The sequence below is a fragment of the Capsicum annuum genome, chromosome 3 (genome assembly GCF_002878395.1).
Source record: "Capsicum annuum cultivar UCD-10X-F1 chromosome 3, UCD10Xv1.1, whole genome shotgun sequence".
Taxonomy (NCBI): domain Eukaryota; kingdom Viridiplantae; phylum Streptophyta; class Magnoliopsida; order Solanales; family Solanaceae; genus Capsicum; species Capsicum annuum.
The window spans coordinates 170,093,581-170,117,150 of record NC_061113.1 but is presented as its reverse complement, the minus strand read 5'-3'; the positions used below and the strand labels follow the sequence as shown (position 1 = coordinate 170,117,150).

The window sequence follows — 23,570 nt, the reverse complement described above, 5'->3', positions numbered from 1 at the left end:
ACTCATGGATTCCATTTCCGATGAAAAACTATGAGACTAGCAATAAGCAATCTAGCATCTGCGAAAGCTGAAAGAGAAATGGAAACCATTAACCACATGACATACCTTGGCAGAACAGGAAAAGTGTGATTCCGAGCAGTCGACGTCCCGATTTTACAAATTTTGTTGGGTACAGGGTATTGGAAAAATAATAGCTTCATTGTTTCTTGTTTGAAAATAAAGTGACCAAAGTTTTTTGACTTTTTGCAATTTTGCTGGGTATTGGGTAATGGGTATTGGGATTTGGGCAAACTTTTTTTTTCCTTTCTTTAATAATTAATTTTTGTTTTTGTTTTTTTTAAGTGTAAAAGTGTACTGTGGTCCGTGTATAGTAAATGTTGTAAAAGAAAATAATTAAAATTTACAAAGCACGTGCAACAAAGACCAAAGTTCAAAAAGCAAAAGAAGCAAATGAGCAAGAATATCCTTAGTGGAGTTCGAACCTCATCTCGGGCACGCAAGGCTGATATGCCTACCACTGGATCAACAGACCACATTTGTATGGGGGTTTGAACTTATATAATTATATAGATTTTTTGGATTTTTTAGTTATAAGTATAGGGTCTACGCAAAAGCTAGTGGGTTCGGCCTAACCCTCATAAACCACTGTAGCTCCACCCCTGACCATGATGCAAATCAAATATACAAATCACTCTCAAAACATTCTAGGAACATGTTTGAACATTTAAAACATCAATTTAAGGTCGTATTGTTACATATTTGATCGTGGTCAATTTCCTAAACTTTATCTTAACTAATTTTAATTTAAGCATCTAACCACTCTCGAGCTCCTCAAAACTCATCTAAACTATCCAGGTAAATCCTAAATTACCTTTTGAACCTTTAGAAATGATCAAACATTAGTTTTGAGTCTGCTTATCTCAAATGTTGATTTTGATCTATCTAACTTTTCTTTTAATGCTCTTCTGATATGCATTTGATTATCTTGAGCATCGTGTCACATATCTTCACACATCATAAATCATGTTTTAAGTCTACCGGAAGAGTTTTTTAGGGAGGAAACTCCTAATGCTTGAAGTGACTAGATATGTCATTACACGTTCTTATGAATATGATCATTTTAATTCTTGTTTAAACTTGTATAAACGTACATATAACTTAGCATTCACATCTTTACAACACTTATCTTGTGGGTATATAAAAATTTACCATTCTAGCGCTCACTACTATATAACATTTACATATTATAATTATTTGTATAATTTACTGTAGACAATAAAGTTCATGTCGAGTGAATAATGAATACTGAAAAATATTACAATTGTGGTATTTCGTTTCAATATAATGAATGTTACAATCTCTATAAGTCATTTGATTCTCTTTTTTGGAAATTAAATTTAGGGGTCTTTGAGCTTGATGCTGAATTTTTTGAACTTGATCTGGACTTGTGTTTGAATTCAAAAGCTTGGTGTTCAATCTTGAATATTATGATTGTGATCTTTAAAGCATGTAGATAAACACTTGGATGCTTGAACACTTATAACTTGTAGAAACATTTGAGGCATTTTATTCACGAGCTAGCTCTCTTTGGCTTTTTATTATTTGAATTTAAGTATTTTTATTGAATTATTCGAAACTCTATTTATAATTGTAGGATGAAAAAGTAGACATAAGGACTCTTCTTCGAAGAATTAGATTGAAGAAACATGGTCATATTTGATAGTTAAGAACATGCCACTTGTACACAAGGAATATTTTTATTGTCATTTGATTTAACTAGGCATATCACAATATTACAATATGTGACATGATTCTATTGATCCTTCATTTGAGTTGGTGTGCTATATCACCTGACATTTGGCACAAGTTTTACCACAAAAAAATAACATTTAGCGACAATCAAATTTCGTCGCTATTCTATGTAAATCTGTTGCTAGACAGAAATAGCGACGAATTTATTTTTGTCATTATATTACTCGTTGCTAGCTTCTTAGCAATGAAAAATTAATTTTCATTGAAAACTTGTGATTGCTTAGCGATGAAGTTTATCGGTTGTTGATGTTACCGATGGAATATTCCATTGCTATACCGTGGCTATATCCAAAATTTATTTTCGTGGTGGCTAAATTTATGACAGAATATTTTATTGCTGATCTATTGCAACACAGTTTGATCGACTAAGCAGCCTTCTTTAACGATCAAATTTATCCATCGCTAAAATTTTTCAGTAGCAACGACAAAAGTTAGTCACTAATTTTTTGTCTCTAATAGAAGCCATCTTTAGTGACCAAATTTATCCATCACTGAAGTTTTTCAATAGCAACGACAATAGTTAGTCACTAATTTTTTGTCGCTAATAATTTTGTAAGAAAATTATTGAAACGCATAAATTATTGACTAATTAAAATAACCAACATTCATATAGATAGAAAAATGCACAATAATTGTGTCCAAACATCCACAAGTTCAAGTATTTTGTCAAAAATAAACTAATGTCAAACCCACATCCATCAAAATTAGTATTTGTTACTACACAACTGTTTTGTACTTGCACACAAAATAGTCTATCAAAAAATAATGCAACGATGAAAGGCTACGAATACTATGAAGCTACGAATCAACATCATCATCATTAGTAGGAGGAGGATCAAGCATGGCCCCTTCTTGTACCCTAATACCACCAACACGCTCAATAACTACCGGAAGAAAGTGACTAGTAAGTGTCAGAATCAATTACTTCACAAACTCCTCCAAATTTGTTGTCGGTAAAGAAACCGAAGGTGGTACTGATGATGTGGAGGCATTACAGGCACAAAGTTCTTTTCCAAAGTAACTTTCAGCTTCAGATCCAAGACCAAATAATCTTTTCTTCTTTACTCCTCCCGCGGCTTCATAATATGATTCCAATTGATCAATTTCAGATCCAGTCTATTTTTTTCCCATACAATTTCTTTATACTTTTTCTATAATTAACAAGTGGAGATATTAAAACAGGCTCAACTTCCTGTTGCTTATTTCATTTTCATATATAATAAGAACTTTCGATAGATGTCAATACAAAAGAAAAATAAGAGAAGTGTATATCTAATGATGTAAATTATGGCCTTATGTGGAGAAGTTGGGAACGCTCAGCAACAAAAGATTTATCATCATGATTATGTGTGTGGACATGCAAATGTAACTCACTTGGAATTGGATCTCGACCTATTATAATAGCCTATACAAACAAATAACAGTCAAACTATTAAAATGCTAGTTGAGATGTATGTATGCCTACCATGAAATTTAAAGCAAGCAGACTAAATTTATAATTACAAGTTTCTTCCAGTGCTCTCCAACTGTGATAGATCCACTCGTGTGTGTCTCATCAGCTATTTCACGGCCACCACAATGGTTCTTTGAATTTATCTCTGACTTTTTAACACATTCATCATTTTCCCAAAGTTTCATCCATCTTCCCCTCACATGGTCATTCACAAATTCCGATTGAACTGTAGCTCTGTGTTTCTTTATATTAGAAATGAAATTCTTTTAGCATAATGCAGCCTTCTTCAACCATTGTTGCTTCACCACATTTCACTAATGGAACATCCTAATAGAAATTCTTCTTAAATACATTTTAAAGAAATATAATTATTCACTTTAATTGTAAATAGGATAACAAACATATTGAATGAAATCATATAGTACGTAGCACACTTCCAATAGACATACAGTTGCCAACTGAGAAATTGTGCTATTTGAACTAGCTATAAATCTACAATAGCCACAACAATTAAACCAAATTTCTGGCATCAATGTTATATCTAAACACCTAGTAATTTATGTATTGTAATGATCCCAACACTCAGCAGTAAATTTTAAGGGTGAATTGATGTCACAATTCACAAAATAGAAACTGCAATGTCACATATACTTATGCATCAGATACACAAAATAGAAACTGCATATCCAGAATGTAGTAAAGGGGAGTTTGCAGTTGAATGGACAAAATCTGCATACACCACCAGAATGTAGAAAACTGCATACACAAAATCTAATCTTAGTTGCCATGACAACACTATCTTATGTTTTATTAGAGCACATGGAAAGGGAATTTTGTAGTTGTATGCAACAACATTATAACATGGAAAGGGGAGTTTATAGTTGCAACAACAATATTATAACACTATCTTAAGGTCCACAATGTATAATTCCTTAAAATGTAAAGAGACAGAGAGTTGTAGTTATAAGAATGTCACCATATGATGACAATGTGGACCTATTTGCCAATGTTGCCCTTTTTCAGACCACAACCATTGTTGTTTTTCTCAATTCTCTGTTGTAACATCTATCTATCTATTGTGACCACGACACCTCCCTACCTAGCTATTATTTCTACCTTTATATTTTCTTCCTAACAACTCATACACAATACATGCTAGCTAGCAACATTTGTTCCTCCATATGCATTTTTTTATCCAAAGTGGGACTCTAGGTACCACTTTAAACTACTACTACATGCAGTTCTGAAACTGCTGCTACATGCAGTTCTGAAACTGCTGCTACAGTTCTAAAACTATTGCTACATTTCAAAATAGTTTACATGCATAGTATTAATTCAATCTACTCATTGATTTAGATCTTAGACAGAATCTTCACCTACCAACACATACATCAGTATAATTCATAAGTAGATTTGAGTTATAATACAATATCAATGTAAATAGTTTTCATGTTATCAAAGTAGTTTAGCTTATTATAACAAGATTAACTTGAGTTCTTTTAGGTGTTCAGTCAAATTTATAAAATTGAGTTTATAATTCTAAAACTAATATAAAGATTGGACGCTAAGAAAATAAACCTTGAATTTTCCAAAATAACCATCTTTGACATCTTTGGAGACACCTTTCCAATTGATCCCATTGGCATCAACTTCATTTTTGAAGGATAATGTCATGGAACTGGAGCATTTTAAAGAAGGTTTCAACCTGTACATATTTAAAAAAATTAGTGTATGTATGATATTATCAATTTAACAGTCAGGAATAAGAATTAACTGCAGCCTTGTTTACAACAAATCAGTTATTTAGCTAATAAACTAAATGATATTGAAAGTTCCTCAAAAAGCAGAAAACTAAAAGAAAGCGAGAAAAGAAAAAAATATGATATTCCTCTGGTCCCAACCGTAATATATTCCCAGTAGATCCAATGTGAGGCCACAACAGTAGTTTTTTGCAAAAGGCCAATGGTCACAACAGTAGTATAATGTACAAATCATAACCAGTTAAGCAAACCAACTCCATAGTAAACTATACCAACATACATGAACTATTAGCATTCACAATTTCAGTAGGTACTATATTCCAGAACATAACCTTCACTGGGAAATTCCAGAACACATCATAACCAGTTAAACAAACTAACTCCACAGTAAACTAGATCAACATACATGAACTTTTAGCATTCACAATTTTAGTAGGTACTATATACCAGAACATCTAGGTAATTATATTCCAGAACATAACTTTCACTCTATTTTGAAAGGAAACACCATAACTTCTATAAAAAAAAAAATCTCACCCTCTTGGAGTTTATACATGTTTTGTTGCACTTATTAAGCCAAGTAAAATCCACGACTTTTCAATATCTTGGTATTTACATGGTAAAAAGAGTAAGCTGACACAGCAAACAGTAAAACATAACCAAGAACGACACAAGTAACATGACATTACCATTTAAAGTAACTACTGTACTAAAATGTGGAGTAATGGAAGAAAGAAGTACCAATTATTCCTTATTAAATATAAAACAATAATTAGTAAGTACTAACCCTGAAGAAGTTAGAAAAATAAGAGTCCGAGCATGGTTACTACTGAAATCACCTTCACCAGATATATTTCTCCCAGTAGATGTTCCCTCAACTGGTGGGGTTCTTTGAGTATTCATACTTTGGACTATTGGGCTACTTTAGTTAGGTGGCGTACATGTCTCCGGAATAACTGGGGTACTTCTTTGTCCCAATGTTTCAACCGATGGTATACTGATTGGCAGTACTATTTGATCGATTGGCATATTGCTGGGGTTGGAACTTATACCATCCTGTTCAATAATTGGAGTTGGAATAGAAGGAATTTTACCACGGTTACCAGTCTTGCTCCTACTTGAGGACTTACCTACACGATATTCACCTCGAGTCATATCTACAAAAAATGATGACAATGTCGTTAGATTATTACTAGTAAAAACCAAATTAAAATCATTTGCTATGAAAAACTGATAGGTTATTAAAAAAAATAAAAAATCTTTAACAGAATATCTATTTAATTGATCAATCAAACATATACAGATTTGTTTCTCAAGTTTTTTATATGCTTACCCAAGACTCATCACAAAATGGTATTTCAATCTTCCAGGTGTTGCTTTTGCTATGTCAAAAGATGTTATCTTTATTTTGAAAAAAAGAACTGAAAAGCAAAAACTAAGGAAGTGATAATATTTTTGAGAAAAAATACTAAAAATAAAAAACAACAAAGATAAAATAGTAGATTTTTATCAAGCTCTTTTCACTATTTATGTCTTTTTACTAAAAATATAATACAACAAAGAAAAAAATAGTAGTTTTTTATCAAGCTCTAGTCACTATCCATGTCTTCTTCAAACACTTTCTTTTCCTCATCCTTCTCAGTTTTCTCAGTTTCATATTCTTCTTCCGTAGATTTATCTTGGATTTCATGATGCTCTTCAAATAAATCATCATTAAGGGGTTCATTCATTTCAAGTACGCCTCCATTTGGATTATGCAGGAGTATATTTTTATCAATAAGAACAGACATATCTACCTCATGGACTTCAACTTCTTCCATTTAAAAAGGAACATTCAGTTCTGAAGTTGTCACCACTTCTTCAATTGGTAATTCAATAACATTTTGAGGTTTGACCTTCAATACAACTAGACAATCATCCTTGTCCTTTTTCTTGCTTGGATAAGGTACATAACATACTTGAGTTGCTTGCATTGCAAGAATAAAAGGTTCATATTTTTTATACCGACGATGATGGTTAATATCAACCAATTTGTACTGATTGTGCTTCTTAACACACATATTCATTGTTGGGTCAAACCATTCACATTTGAATAAGATAGTTTGCTTTAAAGGTGCTTTATGGTAGTCCACTTGTATAATCTCTTTTATCCGCCCATAATAATCACCAATATTTGGATCCAAGATACAAACTCCACTATTCATTGTTGATCTCATGCTACCATTATATTTTATGTGAAATTTATATCTATTAACAAAATAAACTGAATGGCATGTATCTCCAATTAATGGTCCACGAGCAAGACTACGCAAGTATTCATTCTCAATGAAATTGCACCGAGCCTATTTAAAAAAAATTCAAAGATTTAGTTAAATTTGAGAAGCCAATTTAAGTACATCATTATATAAAAGATAGTAGTAATATTTATTTAAATCTTACATATTCCTTGAACCATATAGAGAAATTTTCTTCAAGGCTCTCATCTATTTCACTTTGAGAGAGATTCAGATATTCTGCTTGCAAACGTTGCAGGTACATACTTCATCGCAACAAAATAATTTAAATAAGAAGTCACAATATAAGAATATACTTTATTATTATTAAGAGAATTCAGTTACCTCACAAATGGCTCAACCTCCTCACAATTTAGTAAAATATAAGTTTGGACAGCCTTGATTTGATCTAGAATTAAATCTCTTTTTTTGCTTCTCCCCATAGTTGACCTGGATGGGAGAATATTGAAAGATTTTCTTTAAGATCTTCCACAACACCACCATCATCATTACGATCCACATTATGATTACGTGTGACATGACATGAGGTTCAAAATAATGAGAAAATAATTTTGTTGACTCCATCATCAAGTATGCTTCACAAATAGAACCCTCAACACTAGCTTTATTCCCAATCATCTTTTTAAGAGTTCCCAGATACCTATATACATAAAAATATGGAGCATCACATTTGAAGCTTATGTGTTAAATATTCGTCACAAGTCCAACTAGAGTCTCATATTTACCTTTCAAAAGAATACATCCATCGATATTGTACAGGTCCAACTATTCTTGATTCATATGAAAGGTGCACAGGAAGATGTTCCATTGAGTCAAAGAACCCAGGAGGAAATATACGTTCTAACTTGCATAAAATTTATGGAATATCTCCCTTTAATCGAACCATATCATCCACTCATAGAGTGTTCAAAGTAAGATCCTTACAAAATAAGCTCAATTTTGTAAGTGCCTGTCACACATTACTAGGAAGTAGTTTACGAAATAAATAGGCATTAGTCGCTGCATGAACACATTACAATCGTGACTTTTCATACTAAATAACCTTTTCACATATGTGTCTGGCAGCCTACCCAAATTTGAAACATACCCGTCTGAAAACTTTAAGCCTTTCACCCAATTAATAAGATAGCTCTTGATTCCTTATATATTATATAGACAACTTTTGGATATTGTCAATTACTCTCTTTTTCCAACTGAGGTCGATCACAATACTTTGTCGTATCTAGATGTGACTGTGGATTGTCTTTGATTTTGTCATCAAAATTAAGAACAGTGTTAAATACATTATCAAAGAATTTTTTCTCAATATGCATGACATCAAGATTATGTCGAATCATGTTAGAACTCCAGTATGGCAAATCCCAAAAGATGCTTCGCTTTTTCCAACCACATGTCTTACATATTCTTTGATTAACTTCTTCTTTACCTAAGTCTGTTACATTTCTTATTCCCAAATTACAAATTTGGTTCAAAATTTCTTCCCTTGTTCTATATGATGGTAGGGGTCTTTTGACAGTCTGGCCTTTAATAAAGTTCTTCTGATCTCTCCTAAATGGGTGATGTTGGTCAAGGAATATTCTATTACAATCAAACTAAGATTGTTTTCTTTCATGGTGTAATCTAAAGGATTGTGTTTCCTCCATATAATAAGGTCATGCTAACTTACCCGCAGTACTCCATCCCGATGACATAAAATATGCTGGAAAGTCACTAATCATCCACATCAAAGCTGCCCTTAATTGAAAGTTTTACTTTTTTTAGATGTCAAATGCTTTCGCACCTATCTCTCACAACAAGGTCAATTTCTTTATTAGAGATTGCAGATAAATATTAATTTTATGTTTGGGATTGCTAGGACATAGAACAATGATTGTTAAAAACATATAAGCCTCTTTCATGCACATTCCTGGAGGTAAATTGTATGGAGTGACAATCACTGGCCACAAGGAATATTTCCTTCCAGATTGACTGCATGGTTGAAAACCATCGGTACATAACCCCCAATCTGACATTTCTTGGTCTAGCAGCAGAAAAGGGATGAGTTTCATTGAAGTGCTTCTAAGCCTCAGAATCTAATGGATGATGCATCACACCATCCTTTTTTTATGCTCATGATGCCATCTTATGTCGGCAGCTGTAACATGAGATGCATATAATCTTTGCAATCTCAAAATCAAAGAAAAATAATACATTTTCTTGTAAGGGACCAATTTCCTCTTATGAAAGCCAACACAATGCTTATACCTTGGCTTGCTGCAAAATTTACAAGATGTAAGGTGTTTATCATCATCACCCCAATATCACATACATCCTAATTCACAACAATTAATGTTTTCAACTGGAAAATCCAAGCTACGCACTATCTTCTTGGTCTGATAATAGCTATCAAGCACTATGTTATCTTCAGCTATCAAGCACTATGTTATCTTCAGGTAGAGCCTTTTTAACCAATTTCATCATCTGGTTATAACCTCTCCGTGGCATATTATTTTCCATTTTAATATTTAACATTCTAGAAACAACTGTAAATTAAAAGAAAGATAAACCGGGATATAATTCTACATTGGCAGCCTGTAGCAAATGATAAAATTTTTGAGATACAGGATTAGTATCTTCCTTCATTGAATGTTTAAAAGGATGAGATGACTCAGGTTCAACATTGCTATAAGATTGCCAACTTGAACCCTGGGAAAAGTTTGGACCAGCTGCATCCAAAATTATTTGTCGCTATAGATTTTTTTCTAATTCAGGTTGACCAACACCATGCAAGTCATTACCATAACAAGTCCCACTTATAACATCTTTTTTCCCTTAATGTTTTCGAATAAAATAGTTCTCAACAAATCCAGAATGATAAAGGTGACATTTAACTGTTTCAACATTCTTAAATTTATAGTTTTGACATTTTGCACATGGACATTTAACTTTGTCACCACTTATGTGATTCTGTTGAGAACATGCGAATTGGATAAATTCATTCACACTGGTTTTAAAACTAGAGTTTAAAGCCCCCCGACCATCTAACCTCTCATACATCCAACTATGATCTACATTATTCATGTTTCTATTATTTGTTGAAATAAGGAAACACAATAATCAGTGCTAATTAAAGTGAGGTTCTCAAAGAAGAAAACAAAAATAATTAATTATAAAAAAGTAGCTCTATCAGCAGCTCAAAGAAGAAAACGAAACATAAAACACTTACTAGTATGGCACTTAATGCACAACCAACATGACATATCAGTAATAGTATGCACACACTTATTATGTATATGCACTAAAAAAATAAAAACATTCCTATGACAAAAGCCGTATAACCAATCCACTAGCACTTGATGAGTGAGCTAATCCATAACACCATCTGTATACATATAGTACTATATATAAAATTTAGTGTTGAATAAGTAACTTACTGAACAAATGCACTTGATCTTTTCTTACAATGTCTTACAGCAGGTGCAGTTATTTAACTGTGTGAAATGGTCACTTTAACTCTCTCCCTAACATGAGCAAAAACAGAGACAATTCAAAGGCAAAATTAGCACTTTAAGATGAGGCAACCAACCAACCAGTTAATATGATAATCTACAATCTACATATTTAACTGCTACTTATGTAGGCATTGATAGTTGAATGCCTCTAAAAAATAAGGATAGCTAAAAATATCTAGAATTTAGAGTGAGAAACTACTTTTAACTTGGAAATATCAAACTTTAAAATATTAACCAAAACAGATGTAAGTGTATAACAAAGATCTATATTATACCATACAAAGATTTATATTACACTTGATTAGTTTGTTCCATCTTCTAGGTGTGCAGACAAAAGTAATAGTTGCAGAATCCACTTAATAGTTTCTTGTTTAGCAGCTATGACAGATTTAATTGTAGAATTTAGCAGCTGGAAACAGTCCAATAATTGAATAACCACGCTAATATAAAATTCATAATATCATTGGTACTGAATAAATGCATCTATCAGTCTACGTTTTCTCCTCTATATCTTTTTCCTATTTCTACATGCCCACTGTGTCTTGCTCATCTCTTTCAAATTTTTGGTTAGTTATTCACTTTTGTCCTCATTTCTTCATATGGTAATTTTTCTGATAAATTTCACTTTCTATACATACCATAAAAATCCCCATACAGAACCAACCCTAGATTATACTAGTAATAAATCAAATTGCATCCACAACCAATTTTCATTCATTGATTGACATATTTTTTTACAAATTATACACTCCAATCTTCTCACCTTTATTCTGTAAAATAGTAAAACACCATGAAATATGTTGATTTAATTCAGAAATACAACCCAAATCCTTGACCACTTTCTAAATCTTGGTACTTAGAAATTCTCCACCTCACATGTTTTATCATACATTCGATATCACTCCAAATTCAGATTAAAGATGCTTAAGAACAAAGTTAACTAGAACTAATATGTCTTTGAAACAAACAAAAAGCACATATATTTGGCTTAGGGACTATTAAACATCAAGATATACGTACACAATTGAAACAAATCATAGAAATACAAAAATAATTATACAATAAATGAAACTAATAAAATAATTAAAAATTCAATCTTGTTTGTAGAAGTGAAATATAACGCAGTTATTAAAGATTCATTAGAATATCCAACACAGCAATCAGAAAGAATATAAAACTAAAAATCAATAAGATAAGGAAAACAATTAAACTGTAACCTGGTAATTAAAGATTCAATAGAATAGTATCAGGAGTGGCAATGCATGCGTGTCACCATAATCACTATACAGTAAAATAAATAAGTCGTGACTGACTGCTAATCTCATAATGCCACCACAATTACCACACAGAATCAACTATATAGTATAGTAAAACACCAAATTGCTTCCACATTTCACAACCAATTTCCTTTCACTAAACAATGCATTCATTACAAATTGGATACTCTACTTTACATTATACACCCAAATGTTTGTATGAACCTTATCCCCAAATGCTTGGATGAATCATAACTCAGACTACAGAGCTAATAAAATAAAAAAATCACAGATTTACAATAAAATTGAGTAAAATAGTAGAATAATATCAGTCCAAAAAGTCAATAAAATCAACAAAAATATAGATTTACAACAAAAAGAGAAAAGACATATGAATTTTTTTACTGAGATTCTTAAAATAGTCCCAAAAAAAAAGAAAGAGAGAATATTTTTCTTCAAATAGTTCGAATTCAAGACATTATAGAGAGATACAATATTTTTCTTACCTGATTCGATGTCCAAAACGAAAATAATGTTACTGATTCTCACACTTTTGTTACTGATTCAAAGTATTTTTGTCGAGAAAAGTGAGAGTCGCGTATGTAGAGAGAGAAAGAAAAGTCGATATAATAAGAAGGAACCCTAGAAATATAACATATTAAAAATTATAAAATATTACGACAAATTTTTTCGTTGCTAATAATAAATAAAAAATTTATAATGGTTAGTGACAAAAAATTTCATTGCTAAATCCGTTACTACCAATTAATTAAAATGATTACACATATTTGTTGCTAAATCCGTCACAAAATTAAGGAGCCAAATTTTCGCGCCAATATTTGGCTACAAAAAAAAATCTGTGACTAATTCGTTGCTATATCATAAATTAAAAAGGGACTTGCTATGTTCGTGACAAAAATAAATATTATGTTGCTGATCTGTCGCTATGCAGTGATGGAAATTATTTTATCGTTAAATTTCATTGCTAAATACTGTTTTTTTTTATAGTGTTTGGATCTCAAGGATAAGATGATATCCTAGATCTAGCAAAATGGACTCATTATGTGTTTGCACAGTAAATATGCTACCAGATAGGGTTTATGTCTTGACCTAATTTCTCATGTCATGATGGCACCTACCAAATTCACAAGTACGTAAGTCAAATCATATCCCAAAACGGCAAGTAATGGGCTAAACGTAGAATACGAAAGAATATCAAAATTCAGACATGCAAATAGGAAACTAAATCGCAATATACACAATCATGAAGGTACTAGAAGACGGGGAAAAAGAAGGAAATCTGCAAAAGGAGTATCCTACAACCTGATAAGGTCAGTACAAGAGTTACTAAATCCAAGAAAATAGAGTACTAAAAATTATAAAATATACAAGTACTCTAAAAAAAGTAAATATTGTCCAAAAACAGTAAAAGGTGAGAGAATCAACTCTGATTCAGAAAACTCACTCTTTCTCTGGATCTCTAAAAAAGAGCCCAAGTGAAACATCAACGATCGTAACTCATACTCAGATCTGTATTAAAAAATAAAAAAGTATAGTATAAGTACCAAAATCAATGGGTACTCTGTAGGCATCACTGACTGACAGAACTAAATCACAATAAAAGTACATAAAAATGTGAAAAAGTAATCTAAAGTCATATATAAGGAATATATCTGAAATACTACTCCGAAACAAGATGAAGTGAAAAATACACATGAATAGATTTATCAAAATTAATATAGTCCAACTACAATCTAATTGGAGCCCCATAAGTCTAAAAGGTGCAAACATATAACGAATAACCCAATCGAGCACCCATAAGCCTGATAGATGCAAATAAAGATGAAACACCGACAATAAAATCATAAAAGTGTGCTCAAATGTGACAAAATACCTGAAAATCACTTCATACTATAAATAATGGACTTGAATTGGAACTGAGAATATCTCATCACAATAAAGTGTTGCATAAAGATTATGAATTTCAAACTTGAACCGAAACTAGTAATTAAGTGCATATAGTAAATATACCAGAATGACCCAAAGTAATCAATATATACATATATATACATATATATATACATATATATATATACACACACATATACATACAAATATATATATATATACATATATATATATATATATATATATGACTTTATTGACGTGGCGCTTTCTAAGGCCTCGAATCTTATTTATCTTTTTTTTATAGTTTTTGAGACTTTTTAATTCATCTTGTAAGCTAAAGAAAATTAATTATTCATTACTTTTATTTACCCACATTCCTTTCCCATTAATACTCATTACTTCAATCTATTTAATATTGATGTAAATAGGAACATTATTTCATTTCAGTTACATATCTTTCACCTCGCACATTTTTCAATATTTTCATAAATACATATTTATTATTTTACTATAAATACCAACTAAGATGTTGGCATGACAACCAATTTTGTATTCTTCATGTCATGCGATGATGGCAACCAATTGTGTATTCTTCATGTCATGCGATGATATGTTATTATGTGTCCAATTTTTGGTGTCTCTTTGGTGAGATTTTTTTTCTTTACCTTTTTATCCTAAATTTTTTTGTTTGTTTTTTCTTTAGAAATGAGTGAGTTTTTCTTACTAATCAATTTAATTACAATTTTCATAGAACTTCTGCTACTATCTATTGCCTCTTGTATTTTGATTATTTTATTGAATTTGTCATATGAGGTAAAATCATTTTCTTCTTTTATCACATGTTGTTTTCTTAATTTGTTATTCAGGTGATTTAATTTAGTAGTTTTTTCTTACTCGATATAATGCCCAATTGTCCCTAAATTTTTTGTTTGGTTTTTCTTTAGAAGGGAGTGGGTTTGTCTCACTAAACAATTTAGTTGCAATTTATTTTTTTATTTTTAATGATAAATATTGCAATAAGGACATTGTGTTATTAATTAATTTTTATATATTCTCTCTATGTTTTTACTTTTATTTTGTATTTTATATAAATTTCTAATTGATGTAAATTCATAATTTCTTTTGGTTCAAAATAGTATCTCTGACTTTATTTTTCTTACTAATTAATTTAGTTGCAATTTATTGCAATAATGACGTTGCATTATTCATTAATTTTTATATATTCTCTCTATGTTTCTATTTTTATTCTATATTTTACATGAATTTTTATTTGGTGTAAATTCATAATTTATTTTGGTTGACAATAGTATCTCTGACTTTATTCAAAATATGTCAATCATAGTCTTTTGAAAGAAAAGGTCATTGTATCTTAAAGACATCTTATCTAACAGAAAAAAAATAATGACAATATTAAAGATGATAATGAACCTCTTGAATATGAAGAGGAAAGAAATGGCAAATATTAATTGTAATAAATTCATCAATTAAATACTAAACATATAAATACATTATGATAAAGATGAATTGTGAAAATTATGAGATGAATATCTGATTGTTGTGAACTTCTGCTACTATCTATTGTCTCTTGTATTTCGATTATTTTATTAGATTAGTAATATGAGGTAAAATCGTTTTCTTATTTTATCACATGTTGTTTCCTTTAATTTGTTATTCAGGTGATTTAATTTAGTAGCTTTTCCAGACTCAGTAAAATGCTCAATCGTCTAGAAGAATTAAACGGTAATCGGCTTGTGAAGTAAATGTCAATGAGAGTTTGAAAGGTTGTACATTTTCTTTATTTTTTTAATTTTTTATGATAAATATTGCAATACTAACGTTGTATTATTAATTAATTTTTATATTTTCTCTCTATGTTTTTATTTTTATTTTTATTTTATATGAGTTTCTAATTGGTGTAAATTCATAATTTGTTTTGTTTCAAAATAGTATCTCTGACTTTATTCAAAATATGTCAACCATAGTCTTCTAAAAAAAAAGATCATTGTATCTTAAAGGCATCTTATGCAACTGAAAAAAAATAATGACAATATTAAAGATGATAATTAATCTCTTGAATATGAAGAGGAAAGAAACAACAAATATTAATTGTAATAAATTCATCAATCGAACACTAAACATATAAATACATTATGGTAAAGAAGAATTGTGAGAAATATGAGATAAAAGCTCATTGTATCTTAAAGACATCTTATGTAACTGGAAAAAAAATTAATGACAATATTAAAGATGATAATTAACCTCTTAAATATAAAGAGGAAAGAAATGACAAATATTAATTGTAATAAATTCATCAATCAAACACTAAACATATAAATACATTATAGTAAAAAAGAATTGAGAAAATTATGAGATAAATATCTGATTGTAGGGTTCGAGAGAAAGGAAACTAGATGGAAGAGAGCCAAAATAAAGACATACCAAAGCCCCAAAAATTGTGTCCTCATTGTTTTGATTTCACTGGGTGTGTATTTTGATGGAATATTAATGTTGAAGAAAAAAAACTCTCTCTACAACCCTAGCCGAAAACCCTAAATACAACTGTAAACATGGTATTTTCTGGCCACCATGGCTAATGTGGCTGGTGGGACTATCCCACGAGATAAAAATACTAATCAGAATAATGAAGACAGTACTACGATGAATCAAAAGAGGAGTAATACTCCAAAATTTACAAATCTTTTAAAGTCGAAAGCAGTTGATAACAACATTATTAACGTTCCACCCAAACCGATAATAATGTTGAATGGAGAACCTACTATCACGTGGAAATCATCAGAAGTACGTAACTTAATCATACAGAAAAATCTCCAATGTACTATCATCGGAAAATTTTCATATGGGAAGCCAGACATCAATGAGTTAAGAAAAGCAATACCACTCAGTGTGGGATCAAAGGACATTGTACAATAGGTGTATTGAATGGAAGGGATATTCTGATTCGTTTGGAAGTACTGGAGGATTATGTACAATTACTATCTACAACAACTTATTATATAAAGACAAAGGAGATGTATTAGCAGATGAGAACTTTGAAGTAGGATCCATGGTTTGATCCAAATGTAAAGACAATAATAGGAGTAGCATGGATCTCAATGCCGGACATGCCTCCGAATTTCTTTGCTCGAGAAGTAATTTTTTCTATTGCTTCAGAAATAGGAAAATAATTAACAATTGATATGGCTACTAGAAACCAAACTAGATCCAGCCATGCAAGAGTCAAAGTTGAGGTAGTTTTAGTCGTTAAATACCTCAAAGATTAGAATAAATGAAGAGAATAATAGTATGGGAGAAATTAAATCCAAATGGATTCAAATCTAATATGATTATATGTCAAAATATTGTAAAAATTATTGTCTGCAAGGTCATGATAAAGATAGCTGCTGAAATTTTCATCCAGAATTATATGATAAGAAGAAATAAGCAAGTGGAGAAGCAAAAAACACCAATGAAGAAGATAAGCAGAATAAGCAAAGAGAGGAACAACATGCATAAAACAAGACAATAAAGGAGAGCATACATAAGCAACAATGGTTGACTAAAAGAAATAAATATAAGAGAGATAAATATGGGCACATACTTGGAGAGGTTGAAAAGGAGAATAAAGATAAAGTGGATATATCCAATTCTTTTGATGCATTAAAAGATGAGGAAGCTGAAAATATTAATAAGGTAAAGAAGGAACAGAATAAGGAGGGCACAGATTGGGTAAATAAAAGTTTGTTAGAACTAAAAAAACCATGCAATCATCAAAGGAAGGTGAGGAAGAAGTAATAGATCAGGACAATAACAAGAGTTCCAAAAAAAAACAAGATAGTCATGGGAGTAATGTAGAAGGGAAAAAAAGAAAAGCAACATGTACTGGATGCTCAGAAGATAGATAATACTCATAGGCTAAATAATAAAGGTATATAAGAGGCATTAGGAGAATTGATCGTACTGGAGTATGACAAAGAAGTGAAGGAGCTATTGGTGATTGAAGGGGTTTTACCCTTAGCAATCCAAACAGAAAATTTGATTGAAAGGTGTAATAAAAACAAGAAAGATTTAGATATGACAGATTTGGAGGATAATATAAATAAGGTAACTATTGAAGCTGACTTGTCACCAAAGCAGATAGTATCATTAAAAGCAAAGTAGAGAAAAACAAAATGGAAAGGCAAGAGTACAAATTCATCCACAATGCAAACAAGGAGTCTTACAGCTAAAACAAAGCTAAGATGACTGTATTGATTTGGAACATAAGGTCAGTTAATATGCAAAAAAAATTCACCAGGCTAATTACACTACAGAAGAGACATCAGTTTTACTTCATTGGGCTGATGGAACTCTTTTAAAAAAGTCACAACATTAAAGATTATTGAAGAAGATTGGGAATGAAGAATGTTTTGGTGAATACTTCAGGGAAGATATGGGCTTTTATGGATGATAATGTGGAATACAATATGATGAAGGATAAAAAACAACAATCGTCGATAAAGCTGGAAAATCAACAGGTAGGAGTTTCAGTGGTAGTTACATTAATATATGCTAAATGCTCTCAAAATAAAAGAATGATGTTGTAGGATTCATTAGCAGATATGGCTGACTCTATTCAATAGCCATGGTTGATAGGAGGAGATTTTAATGTGATAAGGAATGAAGAAGAAAAGTTGGGAGGATTACATGTGACAATCAATAAAACACAGGATTTTAATCAATGTATAAGCTTGTGCAATATGAAAGAATATAGATTCAAAGGAAGCAGGTATACATAGTGGAATGAAAAAATTAATGAGAAATGTATTTTTAAAAGATTAGATAGAATATTATGTAATGAAAAGACGCAGGAAATGTTTCAAACTATGGAAGTAGAGCATTTGGTTAGGAGTGGTTCTAATCATTCCCCTATGTTACTTCAGTTTAGAATAGAAAAGGAGAAGATAGTTAGATCCTTCAGATTTCTCAATTTCTGACTGAATGAAGAATCTTGTTTGGAAGTAATAAAGCAGAATTGGCAAGCAAAGATAGAAGGCAATCCCTTCATTGTATTTCAATAGAAGTTGAAAAAGACCAAATCAGCTCTCACAAGATGGAGTAAAGAGAAATTTGGGAATATCTTTCAGGAAATTTCAACCCTGGAAGATATTATCAAGGTAAAGAAAAAATAATTTGAAGAAAATTCTTCAGGAACAAATAGAGAAAATTTGTTTAGGTCTCATGTTGAATTAAATTTACAACTTAAAAGGAAAGAAGATTTTCAAAGGCAAAAAATAGGATTTAAATGATTTAAACATGGGGAGAGAAATACCAAGTTATTCCATACAATTAATAAAGAAAGAGGGAGCAGACTCAAAATAAGAAGAATCCAGAATGAGGAAGGAGATTGGATAGAGGATCAGGATGACATTGCATTCAGCTATAGAATTCTTTCAGCAATAATTTACAAAGAAGAAGGATGTAGAACATTTTTCTCTTTTAGAAGAATTACCTACTATGGTGAGTGCAGAGCAGAATGAAGAAGTCGTAAGAATTCCAACTGAAGAGAAGGTCAAAGAAGCTGTAATGGAATTAAATAGAAATAGTGCAGAAGGACTAGATGGAATGACAGGAGCTTTTTATCAAGATACATGAAAAATTATAGGAAAGGATATTCACAGAATGGTAGTACCTTTCTTTTGTGGATTTAAACTCCCTAGGTTTATTAATCATACTAATTTGTTATTGCTACAAAAAAGTTAGCAGTGAATAACTTTTTGGACATGAGGCCTATTTCACTTAGTAATTTTGTGAATAAAATCTTTTCAAAAATTATTCATGAGAGAATTAAGGATTTGCTACCACAGATGATCTCACCAAAACAAGTTATTATTCATGAGAGAATTAAGGATTTGCTACCACAGATGATCTACAATGGAGGAGTATTGCTGAAAATATATTAGTTGTACAAGAAATAATTTCAGAGATAAGAAAAAAAAGTAAACCTCCAAACATGATTATTAAGCTATATATTATGAAGGCTTATGACAGGGTGGAATGGTTATTTCTTACCAAAGTAATGAGAAAGTTCTAATTTTCTGAAATTATAATAGATATGATATACAAGTTATTGGAAAATAATTGGTATTCAATCTTATTGAATGGTCAGCCTAAAGGATTTTTCAAATCCTCATGAGGATTGAAACAGGGTAATCCACTATCACCTACTTTGTTCATAATTGCAGCAGAAATATTATCAAGGAGTTTAAAGACATTGATACAGCAGAAAGAATTCAAAATGTTTGGCATGCCAAGGGGGAGTCCTAAAATAAATCATTTTATTTTTGCTGATGATATGATCATACTGCGTAAAGTTGAGGTGAGAAATTTGCAATTGGTGACAAGAGCTTTGGATAGATATGAAGAAGTTCATGGCAGAAGATCAATAAAAAAGTGTAATATATTTGCACAAAACTGGCTCTAATGGAGTGGGGTTTATGGCAGAAATAGCTACTAGAATATTAAGGAAATATTTTCCTTTCACTTATCTTGATTGCCTAATTTTTTATATAAGAAAGAAGAAATATTACTACCAGCATATTATGAATAAGATAAGTAGTAAGTTGTAGAGTTGGAAAAGAAAGCTTCTATTATTTAGAGGAAGAGTAGTTTTGATTAAGCATGTCCTATAAAGCGTTCCTATTCATTATTTATTAGTGATGAATCATCCCCTTAATATGACGAATGCTATACAGATAGTATTAGTTCAACTCTTTTGGAGTAGCAAGATAGGTGAAAGATGGAGACATTAGGTTAATTGGCAGACAGTATGCTTACCTTAGGAGGAAGGGGGATTGGGTTTTAGAAGGATATCAGACATCTCCATGGCTCTATTCAGTAAACTGTGGTGGAACTTCAGAACCACAAAATCTATTTGGAGTATCTACATATATAACAAATACTGTAAAAAGGAACATCCTAAGCTGGTCATATGGAAAAAAGGTGCAGGTGGTTCTCAAGTATGGAAGAAAATGCTAATAGCTAGGTTCTGGTAGAACACTTGATTGGATGGCAAATCAGGAAAGGGAATTCAAACATATGGTTGGATAATTGGACTTGTCAGGGTGACTTATTCTCAATAATGGAGGACAATTATAAGTAAGATGGGGAATACGAGATGGTTAGTGAATTAGCAGAAAATGGCAGCTAGAAAGAGCAAGTTATAGCTTGGCAATATATCTGAAATAAGGAGCCTATAGATAAAACATATAAAAGTATATGTATAAAGGGTTTTCCCTTTAAAATATGTTGTTTTATGTGGAGGTTGTGGAAAGAAAGAATCCCAGTGGATGATAATATAAGGAGATGAGGGGTGCAGGAACTTTCAAAATATTGTTGTTCTGAAGGGACAGTAGTGGAGACTGTGGCATATGTCTTCAGAAGATTTTTTTGTGCTAATAGGACATGGTCCTATTTTTCTTCTTTTGCAGGAATAAATATCCAAAATCTAAGCCTAAGAGGAACAATTATCAAATAGTGTAATACAGAGATGAAATAGAGAGAAAAGGCATACTATTATGCTTTACCCAGTATCATACTATGAGATGGAGAAGAAGAAACAAGTTAAAGTATGACAACAAGGATACAACAAGGCTGAGAATTATTTACAATATAACAAGAAGTTTGAGAATATTGTTGAAGTTGAGGAAGCTAACTTTGGAATACCCAAATGAATGGTCAGATGTACCAAGGGAGTTTCAAAAGATGAAAGTTCAGATTAAGGTGACTAGAGTAATATGAGAGACACCTAAAGAGGAGTGGGTAAAATACAACACAGATGGAGCAGTAAGAGGTGGTTCAGGAAGAAGTTCATATACATTTTGTCTAAGAGATATTCAAAGTGATCTACTATATGCTAAAGGAGCATCAATTAAAGATGTAAATAATGCATATGCAGAAGCAATAACAATTCTACAAGCAGCCAAACATTGCAGGCAGACACAAAACAACAAGGTGATCATTTAGATGGATTCATTAATCATGAAAAGGATTCTAATAGAAGAATGAACATGACCATGGAATATATCTACCATAGTTAGACAAATAAATCAGCTTATGCAAGGAAAGCAAGTGCAATATCAACTATATACAGAGCATGTAATCAACTAACTGACTATTTTATTAACTTAGCAATAGACAAAGGGGCATTCACATAGACATGCTTTCAGCAGTTAAAAACAAGAGGAAAAAGCATAATAAATAGTGATAAATGGAAGTACTCATATTTTAGACTTTCAACATCAAAAGGGTAAAGGGGATGGGAAGTCTAAAGCTGAAAGTAGCACATGTATCATATGTTCAAGCCACAGAGGCAACAAAAAAAGTGAACCAGCTAGCTAGCCTAATCTACTTCAGCCAACAAAAAGGACTCTAAGCATCATGTGAGGGTCTATAGGCCAATTTGAGCTTGATAAACCTGGGAATATTACTGGTAATCAAATACTTGTGGGTCCAAGCATCCCACTATCTTTATTTCAGTTATATCTATGAAGCAGAAGCAAATGAATACATCAGATTCAAAAAATTCAAAAGTAGAGAAAGAGGAGAGATGATAGGAGGCTCACTCAGATATGACAGCAGATCCCAGCTAACTGGATCCCTCAAAAAAGTACAAAAAGGTTATAATCCCATTAACCGGAGAACACAGCTAGATCAAGAGAAGAGACAACAAATCAAATTGATGAAGGAGCTCAAGCTAAGAAAGAGAAAAGAACCAGTATTCACTTATGCAAGTTGATAACAAAAGGATTCCATGAACTGGGAGGAACAACATTAATCACCCATAGCAAGAGAAGGCGGAAGCTAAAATTAGTGATGATGGCCATTTTGTGCAAAGAGATGCGTGAGGGAGAAGCTGTAATGGAAACTATTTGGATTTGGAAACCCTACTCAGATTTTATTTTTTCTTAGTGGACTCGGGTTGGGCAGGGTTAGTAAGGTAGAGTAGTCCTAATTGTGTTTTTAATGGGTTGGATTATTTGTGTTTAATTTCTTTTTTGTTTTTGATTAATAAAATACCAAATTAAACCAAAAAAATATAGAATATTAATGTTGAATTTTATAATATAAATGATGTATGTTTTGGGGGATATTAATTTTGCAAAGAGATTTTTTTTTCTTTTCTGTTCTTTTATTTGTTAAATTGGCTGGTACTTTTATCACCTCTTGATTTTTCTTTCATATAATATATTTAAAAAGAATGGAGGTTACACTATATATATAAATAATTTTTTAAACTACATATAGGCACTGATCAATATATAATTTTTTTAATTCTTTTTTTTAGAAAAGATTATTAAGATTCGCGCGAAGCGCGGATGCGTTCACTAGTTTATATATAAAGGAATCATAGAAGGTTGCTGATGTGGCATGTCTCAATGATTGAGATTTATATTTGTCTTTTTTTCTTTTTTTTGCCTTTTAAAATCTTATTCTTCCTCTAAAAATGAAGCAATTTAAAGTTAATTTCTCTCTTTCCTTATTACTACCACTTCATAATACTTCCCTCGAATCTCTCTATCCATTGTAAGGCTTCCATTATTTTCTTCCATTGTAATATT

General features: G+C 31.3%; 1 protein-coding gene and 1 long non-coding RNA gene across 2 annotated transcripts; both read right to left on the bottom strand.

Moving 5' to 3' along the window:
- Positions 1–2,610: 2,610 nt before the first annotated feature.
- On the bottom strand, positions 2,611–3,450 carry LOC107852254. Its single transcript, XM_016697320.1, has 4 exons — positions 3,316–3,450; positions 3,187–3,217; positions 2,808–2,888; positions 2,611–2,696 (listed from the first exon to the last, which is right to left on the bottom strand). The coding sequence occupies exons 1-4, from the start codon at positions 3,448–3,450 to the stop codon at positions 2,611–2,613; spliced, it is 333 nt and encodes a 110-aa protein (XP_016552806.1).
- A 1,325-nt stretch (positions 3,451–4,775) lies between these two features.
- LOC107852266 lies at positions 4,776–23,013 on the bottom strand. Its single transcript, XR_001669359.1, has 5 exons — positions 22,575–23,013; positions 13,532–13,596; positions 10,733–10,819; positions 5,813–6,182; positions 4,776–4,970 (listed from the first exon to the last, which is right to left on the bottom strand). It is a non-coding gene; the product is annotated as an uncharacterized LOC107852266 (long non-coding RNA).
- Positions 23,014–23,570: the final 557 nt, after the last annotated feature.